Source organism: Cydia amplana, chromosome 19 (assembly GCF_948474715.1).
Source record: "Cydia amplana chromosome 19, ilCydAmpl1.1, whole genome shotgun sequence".
Taxonomy (NCBI): Eukaryota; Metazoa; Arthropoda; class Insecta; order Lepidoptera; family Tortricidae; genus Cydia; species Cydia amplana.
Window position 1 is genome coordinate 2,884,970 of NC_086087.1, and position 26,832 is coordinate 2,911,801.

At 36.6% G+C, this 26,832-nt stretch overlaps 2 protein-coding genes and 3 non-coding genes across 5 annotated transcripts in view; 1 reads left to right on the forward strand and 4 right to left on the reverse strand.

The window, feature by feature from the left end:
- Positions 1–1,387: 1,387 nt before the first annotated feature.
- Positions 1,388–8,582, reverse strand: LOC134656784 (tectonic-like complex member MKS1). The gene is made up of 7 exons (XM_063512308.1): positions 8,470–8,582; positions 7,860–8,345; positions 5,501–5,690; positions 4,587–4,742; positions 3,338–3,476; positions 2,420–2,655; positions 1,388–1,629 (listed from the first exon to the last, which is right to left on the reverse strand). Exons 1-7 carry the CDS (start codon positions 8,544–8,546, stop codon positions 1,390–1,392), a joined length of 1,524 nt encoding a protein of 507 aa, XP_063368378.1. The 5' UTR covers positions 8,547–8,582; the 3' UTR covers positions 1,388–1,389.
- Positions 8,583–8,966: 384 nt separating this feature from the next.
- Positions 8,967–26,832, forward strand: part of LOC134657291 (rhomboid-related protein 2-like) — a 41,307-nt gene continuing 23,441 nt past the window's right edge. Inside the window, exons 1-3 of the mRNA XM_063512873.1 lie at positions 8,967–9,305; positions 22,929–23,187; positions 25,111–25,152. Coding sequence (XP_063368943.1) covers positions 9,222–9,305; positions 22,929–23,187; positions 25,111–25,152 — 385 coding nt within the window. The 5' untranslated portion in view covers positions 8,967–9,221. The remainder of the gene's footprint in view (positions 9,306–22,928; positions 23,188–25,110; positions 25,153–26,832) is intronic.
- On the reverse strand, positions 20,989–21,107 carry LOC134657337 (5S ribosomal RNA). The gene has a single exon (XR_010097598.1). It is a non-coding gene; the product is annotated as a 5S ribosomal RNA (ribosomal RNA).
- LOC134657349 (5S ribosomal RNA) lies at positions 21,332–21,450 on the reverse strand. The gene has a single exon (XR_010097609.1). It is a non-coding gene; the product is annotated as a 5S ribosomal RNA (ribosomal RNA).
- On the reverse strand, positions 21,829–21,947 carry LOC134657354 (5S ribosomal RNA). The gene has a single exon (XR_010097612.1). It is a non-coding gene; the product is annotated as a 5S ribosomal RNA (ribosomal RNA).

A 26,832-nucleotide genomic window follows, 5' to 3' on the forward strand; every position in this document is an offset into this window, starting at 1 on the left:
CGCGTACTTATTTAATTAAAGTAGTTTTAGTCGGTTTGTGATTAAGAAAATGTAAAAAATTATGTAAAGTTCACCATGACTAATGTATATTGTTTAGAGAAATTGTGTGTAAATGCACCTGTACCTACTGTGTAAAATCCATGTTAATTGAAAAACATTTTATAGTTTTATCTTTATTTTGTTTTGTCACTAGCATAAGTAAAAATATCACTAAATAAACCTTAAATACAGTGAATAGTTTTGTTTGAGATAACATTGTGGATATTAGTCCACTGAGAAACTACCACTCCCTTTTTTAACCCCAATAGTAACCCCTCTCAGTCTTTGTATATTGTTTTTAGCTCAATCTCACATTTCACCTTATAACAGTTATAACATAAACACTACGTTGTTTAATCATCATCATCAGACCCAAATGTAGTCTCCTAACACCATTTAAATCTCTAGTAGGCTCAGCCAACGGCCTAGCCCTCGCCCTTTTATTCTGCTTCAACACCACTGCCCCTCTCAATAACGCTGACGCGTAGGAAACTTGGCTGGGGGCAGTTTTAAACTGAATGAGTGTTTTTGAGAAACGACGCGTAACAAACTGGGTTAGGGGCTGTTTTCAACCAGGAGAATACTGGTGTGTTCGAAATTGGGAGAATTTAGCAGAAGTAAGTGGTTAGAAAGGAAGTTAGTGTCTTTTTCTCATGAGACCATCTAGTCTTCTCTATTAATTAATCATTTCTCGATGAAACACAGCAGTATCTTCAAGAAATCTTTCTCTTTAGGTTTTTAGCAGTTCTTGGTGATACCTAGCAATGTAGTTTTTTTGAAATCTTTTCTGTCTTTGTTTTGTATATAGTTTATGGCTCAGTCTTACATTTCACCTTATAACATAAACGCTACGTTGTTTAATCATCATCAGACCCAAATGTAGTCTCCTGGACACCATTTAAATCTCTAGTAGCCTCAGCCAACCTAGCCCTCGCTCTTATACTGCCTCAACACTGCCTCTCAATAACGCCAACGTGTGGAAAACTTGGCTGGAGGCAGTTTTAAACTGGATGAGTGTTTTTGAGAAACGACGCGTAGGAAACTGGGTTAGGGGCTGTTCTCAACCAGGAGAATACTGGTGTGTTCGAAATTGGGAGAATTTAGCAGAAGTGGTTAGAAAGGAAGCTAGTGTCTTTTTCTCATCTTACCTCATGAGACCATCTACTCTTCTCTATTAATTAATCATTTCTCGATGAAACATAGCAGACTCTTCCAGAAATCTTTCTCTTTAGCAATTCTTGGTGATACCTAGCAATGTAGTTTTTTTTTAGATCTTTTCTGTCTTTGTTTTGTATATAGTTTATGGCTCAGTCTTACATTTCACCTTATAACAAAAACACTATACGTTGTTTAATCATCATCATCAGACCCAAAAGTAGTCTCCTGAACACCGTTTAAATCTTTAGTAGCCTCAGCCAACCTGGCCCTCGCCCTTTTATACTGCCTCAACACCGCCTCGGCCCCTCTCAATAACGCCGACGCGTGGGAAACTTGGCTGGGGGCAGCTTTGAACCCGGGGAGGGGAGACTGGGCGATGGTGGACCAGCGGACGAAGAGGGTGCCGGTGGTGGTGAATTTGAAATTTGCGTCCTGGAAACAAGGAAAAATTGATTCAATATGGCATATTCACCTTGTAAACCCATATTCAGCAAATAAATAAATACTAATACAAGTAAATAACGCCAAAACGCTTGATGTGTCCATATTTGATGAGTATGTAAGTTTCTTGATGAAATGCAAATAAAATAATCTGTTTAATGCAAATAAGTTTATCATTAGGTATCATTAATAAGACAGAAAAAATGTCAGAGATTACGAAAAATTTTATTCCACAATTTTTATATAAAATCAAAATCATGGCGGTTTATTTAGAGGTAAGGTCCATAAAGATGATTATTGAAAAGAATGATTTAGCGATCTGAACATTTTTTGTGGTGCCTCCCGTTTGAGGTGTTTAACAAAATAGTGATTCTCGAAACGACCTCAATTCGAAAACGAAAGACTACAGTCTTCGTGATAAAATATCATTTTATCCACATTCACAATTCTTCCATAGGCAGGCGTGGCCCACACCAATTTTGGTGTCACCCATAGATAGTTGCCGCGCGCCGCTACGGAACGGACGCTTGCTCGCGCTTGCGCCACCTAGCGGTCATATCTGTCGTTATAGACGCGTTTTCTTAGAGAGTGGACCTTCTGTACCTGGGGGCTATTCATAAATTACGTCATTTCAAATTGGGGGGGTCATTCGACGCATGATTTTTAGATGATTTTAGGGGGGAGGGGGTCAAAAATCGTCAAAAATAGATGACGTAATTTATGAACAGCCCCCTAGTATTATTTATTCTGTGTCCTAGGTAAGTAGGTACCTTTAACTTACCTGCATCTGAGGTTTAGCCAGCACCTCCAAATCCCTAATCAAGTGGCACCCCCCTACAAAAAACCTTCTACTCTCAGCCGTAACATGGTTCAACTCTTCAGGGCGAGAGCAGGACAGATGCCGGTTATAATGGCCGGGCTGCAGTGTTAGAGGGAGGTAGCTGTAGCCTTCCGTGCGTTGCCGGCCCCACCAATCGGTCGAGATGATTTCGAAGAAGATTTTTAGAGGTGGTGTTTCTGAAATTACAATTAATCTGTCAGCTCCCACGGCTCATATATGAGCCAGAACGCTTATGGTGACGTCATATCGTGGGATTTGACAGGTTAATAGTTTGGTAAATGAAAATATAAAATAATCCATATAACGTATGTGATGTTATCTATGAAAAGGGACCTTATTGTCTATGGCGCTTACGTCATTATTAACGATGCTCCGATATAAATACAATGCCGCGCGACGCTGTGCGGCGTAAGCGCCATCGACAATAAGGTCCCTTTTCATAGATACCTAATGCCCCATTTAATATAAATATTTTTTTACTTAAAATTACCCATTTCGTGCGAGGCAATTTGTCGATCTGGCTGGACAAATCTGGTAAAAAACCGGCAAGTGCGAGTCGGACTCGCGCACGAACGGTTCCGTACCTTTGAGCAAATCACGGCAAAAAATCACATTTATTGTATGGGAGCCTCACTTAAATATTTATTGCATTCTGTTGTTAGGTACATACTATATTATAGCGGCAACAGAAATATATCATCTGTGAAAATTTTAACTGCCTAGCATCACGGTTCATGAGATACAGCCTGATGACAGACAGACGGACGGACGGACAGACAGACAGAGGAATCTTAGTAATAGGGTCCCGTTTTTACCCTTTGGATACGGAACCCTAAAAAACAATCTGTACAACTTTACCTGTATTCAGAGGCCCATCTAACGTAAGTTCCACCAAATGTCCAAAACTCCAATATTTCTCTTCACTACCATTAGTGCTAGACTTGGAAATGTGCGTTCTTCCGTGCAGAGCGTCTGAACACTGCAGCCCGTCGGGCACCTGGAAGAGATATTGCTATTTAAGAAAACTAGGCGCTTCGGAGTATGTAGACATTATTGTTCTAGTCTGTGCGGAAAGAGAAGAGTCGTGAAATGTATGGGGACTAATATATTCAACGACTTCTTTCCGAACAGACTCTACCACAGTGTTCACAGTGTAAAAAGTAACAGTGGACCGACGCCTTTGATGTTTGTGTAAATGCCGACACCGCACAACACAGTAGGGTTGTCATAGACTTTTACACAACTGCCCAAGACTTACACATGACTTACTATAAGCACACGCTAGCCCTGTATAGTTTGTAGCTTTCTAGTAGACCCCGAAGGCTTATCCTATTGTCTATTGTTCAGTAAAACCGCACGTGCTACTTACCTGCAAAAAAGGGTCCTAATTATTCTATTTGGCACCTGAGCGCGGGCTAGTCCAACGCTCAAAAAACCAGTGTAGGTGCGCTCTCCGATAACGCGCCTTTGTTACGCATCTCGATGACACATTTTAGACTGGTTCTGTAGCGTTCGACTCGCCGGCACTCAGTAACCGAAGTACCGATTTTTTATGCAGGTGGTTGTGGCACGTGGCACGAGCGGTTTTTCTTAACAATAGACAATAGGATTAGCCTTCGGGGTCTATTAGAAAGCTACAAACTATACCTAGCTACTAACAATGGCGATGTATGCAGCTCGGCGGGTGCGCGCGACCCACCCCTCGCACCCCGCACGATTGCCTTGTCTAGACAGCTTCATTGAATGACTGTATTGTTTTATAAACTGTGGTTCTACCGTTTAACTTAGGCGGATGATAAGAAGTCGTGGTCCGATACGGACTCGTTCAAGACTTGGCCGTATTCAGCTGATTTATCTTAAATAGCCTCCTAAAGCCCAACCATACAAATGGAAAATCACAAATTTGCCACTGAAATGTGAACCTATAGTGTAGGAAATAAGAGTTGATTTTGAGTTGTTGGAAAATTGAACGAAACAAAGCAAAAGCGACTCTGTTCCAATTGAATATGATTTAAATTTCATCGAACTGAAGAGGTACTTTAGGTAGGACCTTGGGCCTTAGGAGTATATTATATTAAGTATCACATTTGATCCAAAAATATCTCACCTTAATATGAAACTCCACATACAAGTTATCCAAATCAAAGTCTGTCGCCGAAAGGATCTCCACAGTGACAAAGTGGTGTCTCCTGCCTAACGGGGGCATGACAAACTTCAAATGCTGCTTGTGACGTTTTTCCCATTTCTTGGACAATTTTTTTAACTGCAAAAGACAACACTATTAGTTTAATTTTTATCCGACATCTTCGGTTCGGTGTAAAGTAGTTGCGAAATAATAGCAGATTATGAAAAAATGTAAATTAAGAAATATATTAGAAGATAAACGGATATGGATATAATAGAATAGAATAGAATCATTTATTGCATATCACAAACCAGTTATACAGGTGGTACATATTATTGGGTTAGTTTAAGTGACGCCCTGTAAGGACACAGCAACATATTATACCTATACTACAGTTAACTTAATAACTACTAGCTTAACAATTACAAATATTTACAATTTTCATTAGGTAGGTACATATTATGAGATCACATGAAGAGAACATATGAAGACGCGTAAGTTCATACACTTTTACAAAATTGTCAGCTGAAGTAGATGGCGCTGATCGCAGTATATTTTGTGTTGGTCACTTAATTATTCTTACTTTTTTATTTTCTAATTTAAATTGTAATGTTGTACTTGAAAATTATTGAAATTAGATGCATAATTTATTTAAAAAAATGTCCTTCATTACAATGCTATTTATATTTAAATCAGCTCCTATGAATTTACCTCTTTAAGGGCCATTTGCACCATTCACTAACCCAGAAAAACCTGGAGTTACCATGGTTACCAGTACAATTTGACACTAGGTTAATGGTTTAACCGCTTAACCTCAGGTTAGTGGGATGGTGAAAGTGGTACTAAGTCACAATTAAATTAACGGAATTAACCCAATATTTAAACAAAAATCTCACCAGCACTAATAATTCCTCTCCATTAACCCTTTCAAAGTCCACATCCACAGCATACTCATACCCCGTCTCTAGCTGGTACGGGTTCAAGTCCACGCTGCTCACATCAGGCGACACAATCAGGTAGTTCTGGGACACATTGTGGTAGAGAGATAGGAGAGTGATCTCTTGTTTTAGGAGCAGTTGGGAGTCTCTGAAATGGGTAGTTGGTTTTAAATGGGTAGTCATTTGGTACTAATAAAGAGATCTTGCCAGCCAAGAAACTGCCTTAAGGTGTTAACCTAGATAATAATAATCTTCCTCGCGTTGTCCCGGCATTTTGCCACGGCTCATGGGAGCCTGGGGTCCGCTTGGCAACTAATCCCAGTAATTGGCGTGGGCACTAGTTTTTACGAAAGCGACTGCCATCTGACCTTCCAACCCAGAGGGTAAACTAGGCCCGTTTGGGATTAGTCCGGTTTCCTCACAATGTTTTCCTTCACCGAAAAGCGACTGTGGTAAATATCAAATGATATTTCGTACATAAGTTCCGAAAAACTCATTGGTAGGTACGAGCCGGGGTTCGAACCCGCGACCTCCGGATTGCAAGTCGCACGCTCTTACCGCTAGGCCACCAGCGCTTCAAAGGTGTTAACCTAGATATTTGAAGAAATTGACTAAGTCTTGTAAGATATTAGTCAAATTTACTAAGAAATTGACTAATGACTCCTCTACATGATCGGCCAGCGCCGGCCACTCCAAGGGACGCAGCCATACGGCAGAATGAGATAGCAATATCACTTGCTCCCTCTAACGCATAAATGCGTCCCTTGGAGTGGCCGGCGCTGGCCCATCATGTAGAGGAGCCATAATATCTTGTTTAAAAAGCGGCCAAGTGCGAGTCGGACTCGCCCATGAAGGGTTCCGTATTTAGGCGATTTATGACGTATAAAAAAAAACTACCTACTTACTAGATCTCGTTCAAACCAATTTTCGGTGGAAGTTTACATGGTAATGTACATCATATTTTTTTTTTTAGTTTTATCATTCTCTTATTTTAGAAGTTACAGGGGGGGGGACACACATTTTACCACTTTGGATGTGTCTCTCGCGCAAACTATTCAGTTTAGAAAAAAATGATATTAGAAACCTCAATATCATTTTTGCAGACCTATCCATAGATACCCCACACGTATGGGTTTGATGAAAAAAAAATTTTTGAGTTTCAGTTCGAAGTATGGGGAACCCCAAAAATTTATTGTTTTTTTTCTATTTTTGTGTGAAAATCTTAACGCGGTTCACAGAATACATCTACTTACCAAGTTTCAACAGTATAGTTCTTATAGTTTCGGAGAAAAGTGGCTGTGACATACGGACGGACAGACGGACAGACGGACAGACGGACAGACGGACAGACAGACAGACATGACGAATCTATAAGGGTTCCGTTTTTTGCCATTTGGCTACGGAACCCTAAAAATGTGTCCCAAAATTTTGTATGAAAAAATATTTTTCCAGTGCATCACGTCCATACAAATAAAAAAATTATTCATACAAAAATGTGACGATCTGGGAAGGAAATCTTGGGAGACATTTTTAGGGTTCCGTAGCCAAATGGCAAAAAACGGAACCCTTATAGATTCGTCATGTCTGTCTGTCCGTCTGTCTGTCCGTCTGTCTGTCCGTCCGTATGTCACAGCCACTTTTCTCCGAAACTATAAGAACTATACTGTTGAAACTTGGTAAGTAGATGTATTCTGTGAACCGCATTAAGATTTTCACACAAAAATAGAAAAAAAACAATAAATTTTTGGGGTTCCCCATACTTCGAACTGAAACTCAAAATTTTTTTTTTCATCTAACCCATACGTGTGGGGTATCTATGGATAGGTCTTCAAAAATGATATTGAGGTTTCTAATATCATTTTTTTCTAAACTGAATAGTTTGTGCGAGAGACACTTCCAAAGTGGTAAAATGTGTGTCCCCCCCCTGTAACTTCTAAAATAAGAGAATGATAAAACTAAAAAAAATATATGATGTACATTACCATGTAAACTTCCACCGAAAATTGGTTTGAACGAGATCTAGTAAGTAGTTTTTTTTTATACGTCATAAATCGCCTAAATACGGAACCCTTCATGGGCGAGTCCAACTCGCACTTGGCCGCTTTTTTCATGTATGAGGCGTGAATGAAATGTACCTAATTTTTTTAAAACGCTCACACACACACACACACACACACACACACACACACACACACACACACACACACACACACAGCAACTGACAAAAACTGTATGGGAGTCCCATCGCTAGTAACGTAAAGTAGTAGTATAGTCCTGTCTCTTAAAATGTAGTGATTATATTCTCTTTGGTACTTACTCATTATATTCTGAGTTGTCATACATCACATGCATAGCAGTCCATTTTTCCTCACTGGCAATACTTTCCTCACTTCTAAACAAATGTGCCATAGAGCTTGTATCTTCTCTAAATACTTTTTCACTCAAATTCAATTTTTCCAGACAAGAATTCAAATTTAGAACATCAGAGCCACCTATTGTTTTTTTTATTTTGTTTATTGGCATTGGTAAGTGGTAATCATGATGAATGTATGTAAATAATTTGTCAGGTTGATAATCCTTTTCTTCTAACATATCATGATAGGATAATTCATTTTCTGAAATACAGTTGTGTATGTCACTGTACCGGTGTAATTCATGCAAACTGAATGCTTTCTCTTGCCATTTGAATTCGTGTTCCTCTATTTTATTATTTTGTACTTGTTGGATGGTGTTATTTGAGTCATTTTTATAGGTCTCGAATTTAGGTAATGTTTTAATACCTTCATGAGGTTTTAGTCTTATCCTGAAAACAGCAATTGATGTATAATATACTTACAACAAAGCGCTTGCCACTAAATAAGTAAATACATTTATCACTGGCAATAACTAAGACTAATCTTTAACAAATCCATTAAGTATTATCTTACTTTATAGTAATATTTTCTATAGGTGATTTCAACCAGTACACTCCAGTTACTTTATTACTTCGGTCAAAGTTATTCATTGTATGTAATAAATCATTAGATTATTTATTACTTTATTAAACGTAATTTAAAAACTTTCTGAAGTTTCTCAATAAATCTTCGTGTATCATCGCGTTTTTGACATTGACAAAAATGACAACACAACCGTTTCCATGACAACCATGAGCACATTCGAATACACGCTTTAAAGAATGATGAATTTAAAATAGCCAGAAAATAGCAAGTTAAAGTAGAATATCTTGTTTAAAAAAATATGTTAATTAAATGTAAATTAAATAAGTAAAAAAGACGGTATGAATTAACAACTTCATAACATCTAAACTTGGAATTATTTTTTGTACCCTACTGGTTCATTCACTCATTCACCGTTCGTATTCGCAATACCAACCTGTCAGTCACATCACTAAAACTAAACCCGTAGCCGCTCACTGCTGTCTGTGGTCAGTTGCTAACGGTGTTGTGTCGTTGATGGTTTTATTCCGTGTTCTTCGTGAAATACGGTTTCAATAAAAACTTATCATAAATATCGAACTTTTCACATAACATTATCTTATCACGCGTCCGCGAAGATTAATCGATGATGCATAAATACTAGTTGCGCCCAAATTCCGTCAGTGTTGTGATGTGCCACTTTGCGAATATTATTGTATGAGTTATTTTGATTGTTAGTCACGCGTGATTTTTAGTGAAAGAAAATGCCTGGGCAAGGAGAAACTACCGTTTCGGTGCCGCTGACGCCGACGAGGTCTGATTTGTACTGGCGGAGAATATTTAACAAAGTAAGTTTACTTGCTCTTTTTTCATAAAACTTGAGTAAACAGTTTTCAATTGACACGTAAACTATGGGAAATCTGACGCTACTAAAATGTGTTAAAATACCAAGAGCAAAGGTTTGAATATATAATTTTAATGGAAAGTATACTCATTAGAATATTTTATTCATTTCTTAGGTATTAGCCTCGCACATTCAATTGCTTTTTTACGATCGCGATTTCCTCGTTTGCATTTTCTGTTATGACGATAAAAACTTGGTCTAGATATTTAATATACCATTATATTTAAAGATATTGTTTCTACTTCTATGTGTCTTTAGATACATAACTCTCTCTGTTAGAAATTTGTAAAGTTACTTAACTCTTAAACAGGCCTGAATTTAAGAAATAAATCGAAATGTTCAGGCTTAGAAAATGAAATGATAATGTTATAGTATGGTATTATTTACCTTTCAATATATATTGTGCCCTGTATAACATTTTGTTGTATTTATTGGTAATAAAATAATACAGGTCAGAATTTACAAACAACTTACAACTATAGTCTGTGCGGAAAGAGAAGAGTTGTGGAATGTATGGGAACAAATACATTTTGTATTGTGTAATATTATTATCAAGGTCTAACCAGTGTGATAATTTCTTAATCAAAATAATGTATGTAATCAATCACTATCTCTAGACAATTAAATTGTCTAAATATCTTGTCTAAGTTGTATAAATTTTATCCTTTAGTTCTATTATGAACTTCCAATCATTATAGTCAAATGTAACAGTGTTTTTTTTCTATGGACTTTTTAAAAAGAATAAAAGTTGCGAAATTGTAGTTGCAATCTAACAATAATTATGCATGCCTTGAAGAGTTTTTTCACTGCATTCATAAGAGCTGACACATTTGTACTTGCCTAAATTAAATAAAACCTGGACTGCCTTTCATGAATAAATTATTAGCATATATTTAAATTAACAAACATATAAGAACTCAAAAATGGCTGTTTTCCCAGAGATAAGACCTACCTAGATCATTTTTCGCTCCAGAAACCCCCATATTGCAAATTTCATCAAAATCGTTAGAGCCATTTCCGAGATCCCTGAAAGATAGTGAAGTCTGCTATATTTGATCCTGACTGTACACTAAGAAGCTTATCAGTATCACTTCCAACACCAAACGGTCATGTGTTATTTCAGTTCATGCTTTTGTAATGTACATATGCATTGTTTTTATTATAGCTCAATACTATTGGCTGGTGGCCAACACTCTCATAATCGCAATATTTCAAATAGTTTCACTGTATATTTGACTATTATGCCATAGATCATAGATTAAAAGTATTAAAACTAAAGTCCTGTCAGAGATGCTAAATATGTTTATACTCTTACAACATTTTGTATTTAATTTGAAACTTTAGGATAATTTTATTTAAACTATTTGGGTAAGGTAACTTAGACAAGTTGACTACTGTGTTAAAATCATTAGAGTTAGACCAAGATAACCCTGCAAAAAATTTCATATCACAGAGACACAGACTGTGCAAGTGTTATTTTGAATGTCAAACTTCTATGAAATGATGACATTTGAAATAACACTTGCACTATTTGTGCTAACAAAATCGCTGCAGAGTAATCTTGGTCTAACTCTACCATAATGAGTGGGTAGTTTTTTTTTAACAGTTTGATAACAGGATAAAATAATTTATTTCTTGTTAGTAACATTTTTTAGGATTTTAAAGAATCCCTGAATGCAGAACTATTACCTTCTAGTGTCAATAATTGCCATAATCAAGTTATTATGTAATTACAGACATAAATATGAGCACGCAATTTATTGTCCATTCAACCTAAGAAGTTTTATAAGTGACTGGTATTTAATTGCTACAATCTTGCTGCAAGAGAATACTTCCTCTTTGAGCTTGAACCCGAGAAATAAACTGAGTTGATAAATATCACTTTCACTGAAATAAATTCCCAATACTCATTTATATAGTGAAACCTCAACAATGCGAAACGCCGCGATAAAACGAAGCAACTTCGTCTGCGTGGAATGAAACAAAGTGGATTGATTAAAAAACTATATGCCCTTCCCACTAATTTAATGTACTACTACATATTTAATGGCTCTTAACATAATGCGTAAACGTGGAGTCACGGGACAGGCTTAGCCTAGTGTGATCCACAAAATTGATACATATGTAATTGCCTGATTTCAAAAATAAAATTTTACTTTACTTTACTTTTACTTTAGGTACTTCCCCGGGCCTCAAACTTTCTCCATACCAAATTTCATCTAACACGGTTCAGCAGTTTAAGCGTGAAGAGGTACCAGAGTGAGACAGACAGAGTTAACAAGTCGCATTATTCGCATTTATAATGTTAAGCACTGATATATTATGCTTAAAAGAGTTAAAAGTGAAAAACCCCCATACCTCGGAAACTTAATATAACCAACGGTTATCTTTACGAGAATCCAGTACAATGTTTACCTCCATAACAATACACACCTTAATAAATACCTAGATGTTATGCCCAATATTGATTTCATGGCCCACATGCAGGGGCGTATTTACCCTAGGGCCATCCGGGCCATGGCCCGGGGCGCCAACCCTCAGGGGCGGCATGGGGCGGCATATGCCGCCCCTAGCGGATTGCATTTTGTTTTTCTTCCTTGACTTCTGGGGCGGCGAAACGTATTGGCCCGGGGCGCCAAATTTCAAAATACGCCCCTACCCACATGATAAATTATTATGACACAATCACGATAACGAATGATGACTAGATTTTCAACCATGAACTCTAGTTCAAGTAACAGTTTAAGCAATAAAAAATAATTAATCTGATTTTCCTGGACATCTATGTGATATGACTGATATGAGTCACCTGCGCGTAATTTGACTTTGGTGACTCATTTCTTTCAATTCGGTACGGCGAAATAGTTATTTATTTAACAAGGGAGCAAAGTTGCTGTTTACCTCTCGTGATAATCTCAGCAAAGGTTCCAAGATTGAATCAAAATTCGCATCAAATTACATTGCACCCTAGAGATAAAATGCAATTTTCCCACTGCTTTAAGTAAAAGGATAAAGAGAGATAAATATATAGTTATATGGCGGGCCGTATGTTTGTTTGCCACCGATGTGGTATTAAAAAAAATGTTATATGAAGAAACAAAATCTTAGATCTACCTACTTAGAAATAGTTTAGGTAAACTCGTAAGCAAATTGTTCAAAGCAAAATTCAAAGCAAGGAAGAGGAAAAACTCTTGAAACTGCAAGTAGGCCGCAATGTACCTAATGGGTCATTTACAAGTTGCGGTTTTTAGAGCAAAACAGGAAATATATCAGATTTGATATTTCCTAATTATGCCTACATTTAGGTAATACTAAGATGTTTAGAGTTAGTGTTTTATGTTTACATCAACACAATATCAAATACCTACATAACTTAGGTAGGCTGATAATCATTTAACATCATGCATTTTTCCTCAAGATCAACAATAAACACTAAGAGTAAGTGTATGTATACATATAATATAAGCATCATCTTATAACTTCCATTTGGTTTAGTTTATTTAATGATAAATTATTGTAAGATTTCATTTAGTTATCATTAAAGGATTACATTATCAATTTCAGATAGGCACTTATGTCAATTTACACAAATTTATAAGTCGTCAAAGACAACCCAAAGACGATCAATGAAAACATTAAGTGGACCCAATTGTAGGTCAAATGAGACTAAACACTTGCCTTATTACCTATGTCATATCTCAATTACTAAATAGTCCATCCAGTCTAGTCTAAAACAACGTCATCCCACGCTTCCCACGCATTTACACTTGGCGCCAATCTACGAAATAGTGGCCGTGAACCGTTTAAAAGAGGGTAACTATGTAAGTGTTGTAACAAAGTGTCTCGTCCATTTATAGATCAACCCCTTAAACGTCAAGGCCGTCAAGGGTTATGAGTTGTAGACAACACTCTTCCTTAACTGTACTTCGGTATCGGTAGACCTTATGACATAAGGCATAAGGTCTACCGACCATATTGCGTGCCGGGGGAATTTAAAGCTACAATAATGGCAGGGTAAATACGATACAGAAACTGATATTAAGAATAATGAATTTCCAATATTTCCATGGTTTTTCTGACATAAAGGGGTATTCTTATTGGTAACATAACGCGGTACCGCTAAATAATACCGGTAGCCAACCTAACCTTACACCTTAACCACAATCGGTTTCACTTTAATGCGAAATGCGAGAAGCATGCAGAGTCAGATAAATAAGATTTCCTACCATAGAAGGTAGGATCCTTCCTATAGAAGTGGTCTACGGTGAGGGACAAAACATAGGCAATGCGACACTATGATTGGTCGAATTTATTTGTTGCCCACCATAATACATACTAAATTTACGGTGGGGAATAAAAACAATGTGAGACCGTGACAAGGACAAACAATAATAGCGCTTTCTCTGCTACTTCTACTGAAAGATACGTAAGACTATCCCGTTCTGGCAGTTACCCCCACCACTCATGCCCAATCCAGTTTAATACTAGAATATCTGGGAGACCGAGCTTTGCTCGGAAAACATAAAAACTTAAAAATTCGCGTTTTCCCAGAGATGAAACCTAGCTAGATCGATTTTTCACCCCCTAAAACCCCCATATAGCAAATTTTATCGAAATCGTTAGAGCCGTTCCCGAGATCCCCGAAATATATATAAATATATACATATAAATAAATAAATATACAAGAATTGCTCGTTTAAAGGTATTAGATTCATGTTTCCTACCTACTTTCGCGGTAACGGACAAACGGAGAAATACATACGAAAGCATGTTTCTCAAGCTGAGACGGCGACTGATAATGACTGAAACAGGTACGCTCGAGCTTCGCGCTGGCTCGGTCAGTAATACAAGAATACGTATACTCAAGAATAATATATGAACAGTTATTTTAAGTTGAAACTTCTATGTGAAACACCCGTGATATAACCAAATATGACATATAAGTTACATCGAACATTATTAGTCATCCCTGTTACGCGAAGTGATCAAAATATACAACACAGGAAGTCTTTAGCTCATCAAATACAATCGAAAAAGGAATGAAACATGGCCTATCGTCTCAACTAATCCTAGGAAGGCTTGAAATAAAGGCTGGACCGTTGTGACTCAACGGGATAGAGTATAGAGTTAGTCATCGCCAATTTAGCCACTGATATGATATGGTGTGATATGTTTACTGTGTATGTATATAAGTACATATGTAACTCTGAGATTAGCAGGCGACATTATGGCGACACACCCATTTTGTTGATATAGGCCTAAAATAAATTTTGTTTCGAGTTCGCGCCACCTTAGCTTAACAGCGATAACTCAAATATGTGTACGAAAGGGATTTAAACCCTTATACATTTACAATTGAATAAATCTACATATAATAAAAAAACTATTCATTCTATGATAATTTAACACGTTGTTTCGAGTTCGCGTTACCTTAGCTTAACAGCGATAACTCAAATATGTGTACGAAAGGGATTTAAACCCTTCCTTATACATTTATAATTGAATAAATCTACATATAATAAAAAATCTATTCATTTCATTCTATGATAATTTAACACGTGCAACCAATGTCACACTCACTGAATACGAGCATGTCGTGCAACCAAATAATTACCAGTATGCAACTTGAGCAAAATTATATTTTGCGTACTGTTTTCGCATTATTTTGGCTGCGGAGATTTATTATGCACCGAGGAAATAGATATTACCCCATCAAAACTTATTAAACAGCACGTATACATTCTTACAATGAAACGGTACAAACAACATTAGTCAAATAAGATTTCGATATTTTGGTGCAAGACATTACGCGTTTCCTTCAAGGTTTGTAAACTGTAATGCCGCTAAATACTGATTCGAAACTATTAATTAATTTCACAAACACACTTGCTCGGATTCAGCTTATGGATTGTAATGGAATGGAACTAAAGGCCGATACACACCGTATGCAACAAGACTCCACCTTCCAGTGAAGGCACGGCACGGACTAGTTAAAAATACCCTACCGCCCCCTAACCTCAACTTAACCTAACCCTAATACCGCACCCTAGCTAGCGCCTTGACATTAGAGGTGTGTTCAGATATTTGGTAGCACCTTGGCGACTCCGATATATCTGTTGGCGACTGAGGTTGCTAAGGGAGGTATATTTTGAAGATGATACGTTTTGTTTTAGTTGAGTGATTGTAGTTCTAACTTTTAATGATGACCTAACTACTCAGGAACTAGTATCTGTGTTCATCACACAAATAAATGCCCTTATCAGGGACCATCGGCTTCATAGGCAGGGTCATTACCCAAGTACCCACTAGAACTAGACCAGACCGGTCGTCAAAGTGACAATATCTATACAGTGTAGTGTATGGTTGCCCCATGGTTGCCCCTAGTGATGTGCCGTTCCCGGGAATAATCCCTAGGTGGGAATATTCCCAGAAATATTCCCACACGAAGGGAACATTGGGGAATTTTGAAATTGTTAATGTTTACGTATTGTGTTATAGGGGATTCTATCAAAACGTTATCCATTTAACTATTAACTGAGACATTAGACAGTGTAACTCACACAGGCAACTAAATTCCCAATGTTTCCGGGAATATTCCCAATATTTCCTGGGAGCATTCCCAATGTTCCCGGGAATATGCCCATAGTTGTTGGAAAAATTGAAAATAAAAACAAATTTTAGAAAATCATCAAAGTTTAATTAAAAATCACAGTAAATTGACTAAATATTTTTTCTAGGAACATTTTTTATTATCTGTGATATTAGACACAGTAGAGTCCTGGTTTGGCTCTTGATATGGAATGTGAGAATGTGAAGAACCGCTAGGTTCACCATGCGATTCACTTGCAGCACTGCTGGACTTATTTTTTCCACGGTTTTTAAAAAAACACTGAACGTCATATGGTGTTTTGGCACATTTGCCTAAATGGCAGGCGATTTTCGTAGCATTTTTAAATAAATACACTGTATTGCAATATTTGCAACAAAACGTGACTTTGTTGTTAACTGTATGAGTAGTAAAATGTTCAAACACTTTACTTTTCGGCCTCATGACTTATGCACATCTACGCACGTGTTGATAGAACCAGATACGTTCGAAGACTGAGTAAGTGCACCATGGTGTATCTTTTTAGAAGAAGGGATACCAATATATTGAAAGAAAGAGATAGAAACATGAACTCTCAAATAACAAATAAACAAATATTGCACATAAAAAGCACCGCGAAAAAGATAAACGATTGTGTGATTTAAAAAAAAGCTTAAAATTTAGTATTTAAAACATGTATAATTTATGTATCTAGAATAAAGACGAGGTTTTTTGTGAACGTCATTTTATTTTTCAGGGTATTATGCATATTTTAACAAACTTTAATTTAAAATTTGATTTACCCAATCTGATTTGTAATATTCCCTTGATTTGGGAATATTCCCGGAAACATAGGAATATTCCCGTTGGGAATAATCCCGTTCCCGGGAAAATTCCCACGGCTCATCACTAGTTGCCCCATACTTGATGTGCAGACTTAGCGTAGACATACCGTGCTCTGAAGCGTTTGTGACGCCAAATCATAGCGGTATATTCGCCCACGTCATATTATTGATTAGGTTAGGTACGTTATGGTATGAATACGATAATAATAAGCTTATGGGCAATTATTTATTTTGATTCAGTTGTTCCATTCAAGAAGGTTTGTGTTTTTACTGAATGAACGAGTGACTAACTTAGGATTTACGTCAAAGGATTAAGAACAAGGAAATGTAAAAACTAATTTACAATAATATTTGTTTCTGTACAGTTTCCCTAAGTATTTACAACTGCATATTGTCCGCTTTTTAGGGTTCCGTAGCCAAATGGCAAAAAACGGAACCCTTATAGATTCGTCATGTCTGTCTGTCTGTCTGTCCGTCTGTCTGTCCGTCCGTATGTCACAGCCACTTTTCTCCGAAACTATAAGAACTATACTGTTGAAACTTGGTAAGTAGATGTATTCTGTGAACCGCATTAAGATTTTCACACAAAAATAGAAAAAAAACAATAAATTTTTGGGGTTCCCCATACTTCGAACTGAAACTCAAAAAAATTTTTTTCATCAAACCCATAGGTGTGGGGTATCTATGGATAGGTCTTCAAAAATGATATTGAGGTTTCTAATATCATTTTTTTCTAAACTGAATAGTTTGCGCGAGAAACACTTCCAAAGTTGTAAAATGTGTGTCCCCCCCCCCCCTGTAACTTCTAAAATAAGAGAATGATAAAACTAAAAAAAATATATGATGTACATTACCATGTAAACTTCCACCGAAAATTGGTTTGAACGAGATCTAGTAAGTAGTTTGTTTTTTATACGTCATAAATCGCCTAAATACGGAACCCTTCATGGGCGAGTCCGACTCGCACTTGGCCGCTTTTTTATTTACATATGTAGTATTTTACTTTTCCTTTTTCTACTTGTAGGTATCATATCATTCATATCATATCATAGCATATATCGCTATACCTATCCTATCCGTGCTAAAAGTCGTTTCTCGCTTGACTTCCCTGGATAATACTCAACTCAACCCACTTGTTGAACGGTACGCGTAAATTTTTGCAATCGCATCTGAGTCATAAAATTCCTTAACGATTGGTATAATTTACAAATATTTAACTTCCTTGTGTGGCTTATGACCTAATCTAGGTGTGAGGATACTGAAGATATCAAGATAACAATAGCACATATTATCTAGTAGGTAGTAATCATAAATATACAATAGATTAGAGATACGCGTTGCTCATATACTGTGTGAATACGTGTAAGTACCGTATTTTATCGTGTTCGAAGTGTATGAAACTTTATGGCAACAAATTTAAGGTAACTCCGCACTAACTTTGTAACGACAAAATGTAGCAATGCCATTACAGACGTCATATTTCATAATAATTTAACGTTTATCCTGGCAGTGCCACACTTTGTTAAGTCTATGCCAAAAAAAGAAGCAATTTATATTATGATCGTCAAGTAGGAAAATAACAATTGATAACAATGTTTTTGTACGCCGTTTGGCAAAATATAGTGAAACTGTACATATTATAAACTGACCACCACTGTAATTCTACCTATATTTACAAATAAAACACTTACTTACTTACTTACTTACTTACTTACAAATGTCAAGCAATACACAATTTAAAAAAAGCGGCCAAGTGCGAGTCGGACTCGCCCATGAAGGGTTCCGTATTTAGGCGATTTATGACGTATTAAAAAAAAACTACTTACTAGATCTCGTTCAAACCAATTTTCGGTGGAAGTTTACATGGTAATGTACATCATATATTTTTTTTAGTTTTATCATTCTCTTATTTTAGAAGTTACAGGGGGGGGGGGGGACACATTTTACCACTTTGGAAGTGTCTCTCGCGCAAACTATTCAGTTTAGAAAAAAATGATATTAGAAACCTCAATATCATTTTTGTAGACCTATCCATAGATACCCCACACGTATGGGTTTGATGAAAAAAAAAATTTTTGAGTTTCAGTTCGAAGTATGGGGAACCCCAAAAATTTATTGTTTTTTTCTATTTTTGTGTGAAAATCTTAATGCGGTTCACAGAATACATCTACTTACCAAGTTTTAACAGTATAGTTCTTATGGTTTCGGAGAAAATTGGCTGTGACATACGGACGGACAGACAGACGGACAGACGGACAGACGGACAGACAGACAGACAGACAGACATGACGAATCTATAAGGGTTCCGTTTTTTGCCATTTGGCTACGGAACCCTAAAAACCATTATAAGCAATCAATTAATTAACTAACAATGTCAAATAATATAAAATGAAAAAACAATGTCAATACAGTAAGCATGGCTATCTCATAAGTCATAATGATCGTCAAACTAAAATAAAAATTAAATACAGGTCAATAGAAAAATTAGTTACATTAAATTTATTGTATTACAGGTAGGGCTTGCAATCCGGATATCCGGATATCCGGATATCCGTCCAATTTACTATCCGGATTTAGATTAAGTTGATATCCGGATAAAACGAATAATTCGAATACTACAAATTTTAAGAAAACTATCTTAAAAACGTTGAAATTTATAATAGTTATCACGTTGTCGTTTGATTTTATTTATTTGGATACATTTTTACGTTATAAAAACTGTTTATTGAAATATTACTCCTCGATTGCCGACTCTTCGTCGATATTCTTATGCAGATCGACCTAGCTCCGTAAATGTAACTTTGAGTGTACTTTGTAGGTACCGTGTTCTTGTCAAGCATGATGCGCTGTCATTAATGTTAGCGTCCGAATAGTTACATTACCTATTTACAAAGGGCGAACAGAACTAAAATGAGTCCAACGGAGGAGGACTTCGGTTGATATTGAACTGCCGAACGAAATGCAGTAGGTAGGGTTTAGCAGATGATGAAGAAGGTTTTAGCATTTTCTATTTGAATAAATCTGTAATGAAAACCTTGATTGACTTTAAATGCAATGTAAAATCTCAACAAGAAGAGACTGGTCTAACAGTTAGAAGATATTCGATTCTCTAAATATTATCAAAACCACTAACAAGAAATGACTTTCGCAGCGCAGACTGCCAATATTAAATGGAGGGTTGAATTATCGCCATAACCTAGTAAATTATTACAAACTAGCGACCCTCCCCGGCTTCGCACGGATTAACAAATTATACATAAACCTTCCTCTTGAATCACTCTTATCTATTTAAAAAACCGTATCAAAATCCGTTGCGTAATTTTAAAGATCTAAGCATACATACAGACAGCGGGAAGCGTCTTTGTTTTATACTATGTAGTGATATAGTTTGTCACAAGTAGCACGGTCGCATCTTTATCATTTATGACCATGCCTGTCACGTTCTAACAACTATGTAAGTGCGAAAGTGACGGGCATAGTGATAGTCGATAAAAATGGAACCGTGCTGAGCCCGCTGTTCGAAAAACTATATCTAATCTAGTCATGCAATTAAAGGTTATTCAAGTGTATGAAATCTTTGCCGAAATTCATTTTTAGTTTTTGGAAAGTACAATTTCATTTTGCCATTACGTGGCAAATCAACACAGTAATTCGTAGTACTAATTTAACTAACCTAACTTCACGCGCGGTTACACCAGCTGTATGTTTGCACTTGCACATCAACTTCAAAGCATCGGCGAAAAAATAGAACGCCATAAATAGCTTAATACTTGATGGTACGCAGCCTTGTGTACGTAAAATTGTATTATATTACACTTTTTTATTAAATTCATGTGGGTTTTATGAAATAAAAAGTAATTATTCGAATTATACGTTTTATACGGATATTCGGATACTATAATAATAAATATTCGAAATATCCGGATACGAAAAATGGGCGGATATTGCAAGCCCTAATTACAGGTCATTTCCATATATTCATTTACAGAATATAATGGATTATCCAATAAAAAGAGTGTCAATGTTATATTGTTTGCACTTTGCTTTGACCTATCTAAAGACAGATACACTTTTAACTCTGTAACGAGAAAATGTAGCAATGCCATTACAAACGTTATCATTTTATAAGAATTTACCGTTTATCCTGGCAGTACCACACTGTCACTTGCCAAGTCGGTGCCAAAAAAGAAGCAAAAAGCCAACGACACGAGGTGTTCCCAGGCGGTCACCCATCCAAGTACTGACCTCGCCCGACGTTGCTTAACTTCGGTGATCGGACGAGAACCGGTGTATTCAACGTGGTATGGACGTTGGCGACAGTGTCTCCGAATTTTGACTTCTGTATTAGAAGTATGACGTCAGTGTTATATTGTTTGCACTTTGCTGTGACCTATCTAAAGACAGATACACTTTTAACTCTGTAACGAGGAAATGTAGCAATGCCATTACAAACGTTATCATTTTATAAGAATTTACCGTTTATCCTGGCAGTACCACACTCTGTCACTTGCCAAGTCGGTGCCAAAAAAAGAAGCAAAAAGCCAACGACACGAGGTGTTCCCAGGCGGTCACCCATCCAAGTACTGACCTCGCCCGACGTTGCTTAACTTCGGTGATCGGACGAGAACCGGTGTATTCAACGTGGTATGGACGTTGGCGATAGTTTGTCCGAATTTTGACTTCTGTATCAGAAATATGACGTCAATATTATATTGTGTGCCAATTGCTTTGTCTAGCGAGCTATCTAAAGAGACATAGGTACACTTTTAACTTTGTAACGAGAAAATATACAAATGCCACTACAAACGTCATCATTTTATAAGAATTTAACGTTTATGCTAGCAGTACAGTTACCTGCAATAATATGTTACTCTTCGAAGGCCCAAAAATATGTGACACGCTCTTACGGATCTACAAATAAGATAGCGTCAGATATTTTGTGGCCTTCGTTGTGTAACATATATTACTCGTATTATTGCAGGCGACTGTACCACACTCTGTCACTTGCCAAGTCGGTGCCAAAAAAAGAAGCAAAAAGCCAACGACACGAGGTGTTCCCAAGCGGTCACCCATCCAAGTACTGACCTCGCCCGACGTTGCTTAACTTCGGTGATCGGACGAGAACCGGTGTATTCAACGTGGTATGGACGTTGGCGATAGTGTGTCCGAATTTTGACTTCTGTATCAGAAATATGACGTCATTGTCATATTAACTGAATATTAACACCCATAACAGAAATATGACGTCATTGGCACAATTTATGACATTTACTTTGACCTGTCTAAAGATACAGAGACACGTCAAACACAATCGTAACTACTCAGCAGCGTAGTATAAGGTTGCTTTTTCACAACAGATGTGTTAGGTTGCTGAGCGATGGTGGATGCGTAGCGAGGATATGGAACTTGAATGTTTCCACTTTCCACCAGAGATGTGCGTTACCTGAGGGTGCGAGGATGTGTAGCGGGCTCTTTTCAAGTTTTCACATATACCTCTGACAAATACCGACAAGTAACTGATAGTTTTTCGCTTGCACATCTCTGGTGAAAACCCATCCCAATAGGTATTAGTGCACTCTTTTAGTAGCCATTACGTTTACCAACCTGTTAAAACATAGACCTACCAACCTGTTAAAATACTGGCACAAGAAAGAAATAATTGGCGATTACTCCACCAACAAGAGCAAAGCTCTTATAATGTTATGATGATGATGAGAAACATAGACTTGCCTTTGCACCTTTATTACAGTAAATTTTATATAAATCTGTGTTGTGTACAATAAAGTGATTACTACCAATGATAGTATATAACTATAGATAGGTTATACTCGTACTTGAGGAGCAAAAAAATAGGATAAAAAATACTTCCATATTTATTTCTGTGCCTATGAAGAAATCTGTTATTTTTGATTAATTTTCGCATTCCATCCATCTTTGTCATACTCGTTGTTAAACATAAGCTCGTCTCTTTCTCTTTCGGTGTGCGGGAATTCGTTGGCACGTGCACATTGCTCGCTTGCCCATGTGCGACTAAAGGCAACTTGTCCAATATGTCACAAGGTACGCGCTTCAATTTTGGGTTATAAATCATTGATTACTACTACTACTACTTACCATAACCTACCCTCTTTTCCAGTACGACCGCGATGCGGACGGCAAGATATCCTACGCGGAGCTCAAGGAAATCATCGAATCCCGAGAATACGAGCATGATCTACCCGACAACGTAGTAGAAAAGATTATGGTGCTGGCCGACAAAGACAACTCTGGGCACCTGGACTTCAACGAGTTTGTGGAGATGATGCACAACCCGGACTTCAAGGCGGTATTTGGGCATTTTGTGGCACGATATGTGCATTCGATAGTGCCGCATCGGGGGCCTGTGGATACGACTGGTGAGTTTAGGTTTAAACGGTTGGTGTGTTTGATGTAGGTTAGGAATGAAGACACACTTAGCCTAATTGATTGATTTTAATTTTGGTACCGCAAGGCAACCTTTGGTGCCCGACCAACCTTCCAATCCTTCCTTCACCCTTATCATCCTTCTGGCAAAATTTGACGTTTATTTTTAGAAATACGTACAGCTCTTATCGAGTTTTCCAACCGAATGGGACCTCAATATTGGCTTGATGAGTATTCCCTTGATAGCTAAACTTAAAATTAGGTAGTGCCATGCATTATAAATTATAATTATTATACTTTAGCCTCAAGTAAAGATAACAAATGCCATAACTGTTACAAAATGCGACCTAAGTGTGTCTTCGTTGCTACAAGTGTGAATTCAGTCACCTTGACAATGATCTAAAAAGGGGAAGCTGGGGCACCATGAACATTAATTTAAATTGACATTCTGATAAAAATGTTTTGTTTTGCATTGTACATTTAGTAGTTTCGTTTGATAGTAGACATTGCATGGTGTGTTCACATTCAGTAACTTGTAAATATTAAATTAGTGTGTCGTTAAATTAATATTTAGCTTCCTTGTTGTAAATATTGTATATTATGATCGAACGAAGCATTCTTGTCGTTGCAAAGACAGAAATACATACTCTATCTACTTAACATAAAATAATAATTGTCTTTGCGACGTCATGTGTACATATTGTATAGTGTAAAATAGTTTCCCTATTGCACTTACACGTTTTGTTGTAGTGTAAATTGCAGTGCAGACAGTAAATTATGAACGTAACTGATGGTATTACCATTTATAATTTAAGTCACATTATTACATGACATGGGATTCCCTGTCTCGCGCGAAGGCAGTGAAAAATAAACTTAAAATTTCAATAAAAGGCAAATAAACTTAAGTACCAATCTTAAATTAATACTATTTTTAGGTTAATGAGTCATTAATCACTTACTTATATTAAATATTTATAGAGTTTAAATCAAATATCGCCGCTATACTTACTCAACCTCGTATCTGCAACACTCATTTGATGACAAAAACACCCGAATTCCGAATGAAAGAAAAGCGACAATTCCATCAAATGATTGTTGCAGATATGAGGTTGAGTAAGTATAGCGACGATATGTATACATAATAAATAGATAATTAGGTTGACAGTTTGTTGATTGATTTTAAAGTTATCATGCTCGCGTCGCGTCCCTTATCGCTAATGAGTTAATTTACTAAACATTGATAACATTTGGATTTTTGACCCGTGACAGTATATCACTTTAAAAATATTAATTGACTGTGACGTCTGTGTCATCAGAACAAATATTTAGACTTAGGCAGACGGTTTGATTTCTTACGCCTGTGTCGATGTCGCTTAACATTACTTCACCAAGATAATACTTATCTATAATTTCTAATTTTTTAATCACAATATATATGTTCGTACATGCACAGATCCTCAGATCATACTATAATACAAATAAAAAATAAAATAAAAAAATATCCTACTAAAGAGATAGTTTTAAAAACAAGAAGAAATCATAGTACATCATAATCATAATCATAAATAAATCCAAATCAATAAATGAAAACGAAACGCTAACTCATCATGAAAGTGTAAATCGATAAGTGGAATTCCTAGATGATGTCATAACAACTGCCGCAAGGTGACTCGTTTCACTAAAAAGTGTAAGTCTCCAATGAGTAATAATAGTTCACACTATTAGCTGACAATTACACTTTATTGCAAACATATAAGGTTCAAAAGTTCAGTTAAGAGTTAAGTTAAGAGTTAAGTGTTGCTGGGAGTAATTTACTGTCTGTTCACTTCACACTGTATATGCTTTATTTAGCATGCGATTAACAATGCACTGTGTACTCTAGCGTGTTTAACATAAGAACTAATTTTGTTTGCTAGGACGGTGGCCTGGGCTCCAGTATCACTCGACTCGTGATGGCGGTACTTTTCTTTTTTTTATTTCGTCCCGGCTTTTATCATCATGGTTTTTGGTAATCGTTACCATGGTTTATGTTTCATCAGTAGTTTTTTCACCCATGGTAAAATGTCCATTTACTTAAACTATTTTCAAAATACAAATTCCAACATAGATTCCAAGTAGATATTATGTTACTTACACTATCATTCTAAAACTTGCTTTGGTTGAGACCGCTATTTTAAAGAACTAAGATTTGTTATGACAACTAATATTATAAATAAAAATTAAACACCTATCCATACCGATTTATAAGACATTCTTGTACTTAAACTTTATTAATAAACATATCAGACTTGATAATAGGTGTATACTTCCTCTAAATGAACCACTATCATTGGTTTTGTTATCATTCTTAGTTTATATTCCTAAATTAGTTTATAATGGCCAGTTATGATTCAGACTTAATGACATCAGTTAGATAATACCATGTCTGCGGTATTATGCAGTATAATCGTCTGAGTTGACTGAATGGGGAAGTCCACAGCGCCCACAGAATATCTATAGTATCCACAAACCAATATGACCACCGAAATCATATCATAGCATCTCTTTCACTCTTGCTACAAACTTGCAAGTGGTAATGAGAAGTCTTACGACCACGTCAGTTTTGAGGATAGTAAATGATTGAGTGTTAGTAAATATTTGCGTGGAATTCGGCCAACATAGCGGTTTCTTCTCTTAGCAAGTTTACCTAAAATGAAAGCGTGGTTTTCTGTAACCTTATTTTTTACATGTATCTGTGCTAATTCACTTTTCAGCACAAACAATTTAAAATTACATATACAACTATAAAGTGTTAATCTAAAAAAATGTAAATAAGTTTAGTTTGCTCAACTTAACTGTCATTTTCCATTTTACTTTTCAACCTAGGTGTTAAAAAGCTATTTTGTTCACTAGGGATGGGGCCAGGATTCCTGTACGTGCCGAAATCTCGTCGTGGTCCGTCCAGTTTTGTTTATATTGTTTGCTTTGGTTCATTTATATGTTCATTGTTCATCTGTCCCAATCATTCCTGTTTTTCTAATCGTTTTCATCGCCGCTTCATTTTCATTTTTAAGTGAACATTTTTGTGTTAATAATTTCTCAGGCATGCCGTCTTGATCATCGCGATATTATGAAATAGTGTTAATCACGGCATCAAGAAGTGTTATAAGTAATTGAAGGGATGTTTACAAAAACAACATAACTGACTACACTGGTTGACACCTGAAACGATTAACAATGTTCTTAAAAAAGTGTCAACCGCTCTAAGCAGTTATGTTGTTTTTGTAAACATCCCTTCAATTATAACTTGTCAATATTGCGAGTTCATACATTTGCGTTTATTGTTTGCGTGTGTCTGTGTGTGTGCTTACGTTTAGTGATGTGTATGAACTCGCAATAAACCTAGTCAATGTGTAAACCGTCCCCAATGTGAAGGCTAGACACACTTATCCATATGCCACATTCATCCGTATTGACCTTATATGTAGAATATTTGTGGGTCAACACACTGAACTTACATGCTGTGACGCATCTTCCGAATATTTACGTAATTGTACGTAAGAAATTACCTACGATTCGGAGCATTTGCGTCATAGGCAACGTCTTATTCTGAGTCAGAAGCCGAATTCAAATCGTTTTTGCAGCGCGTACATCTTCTA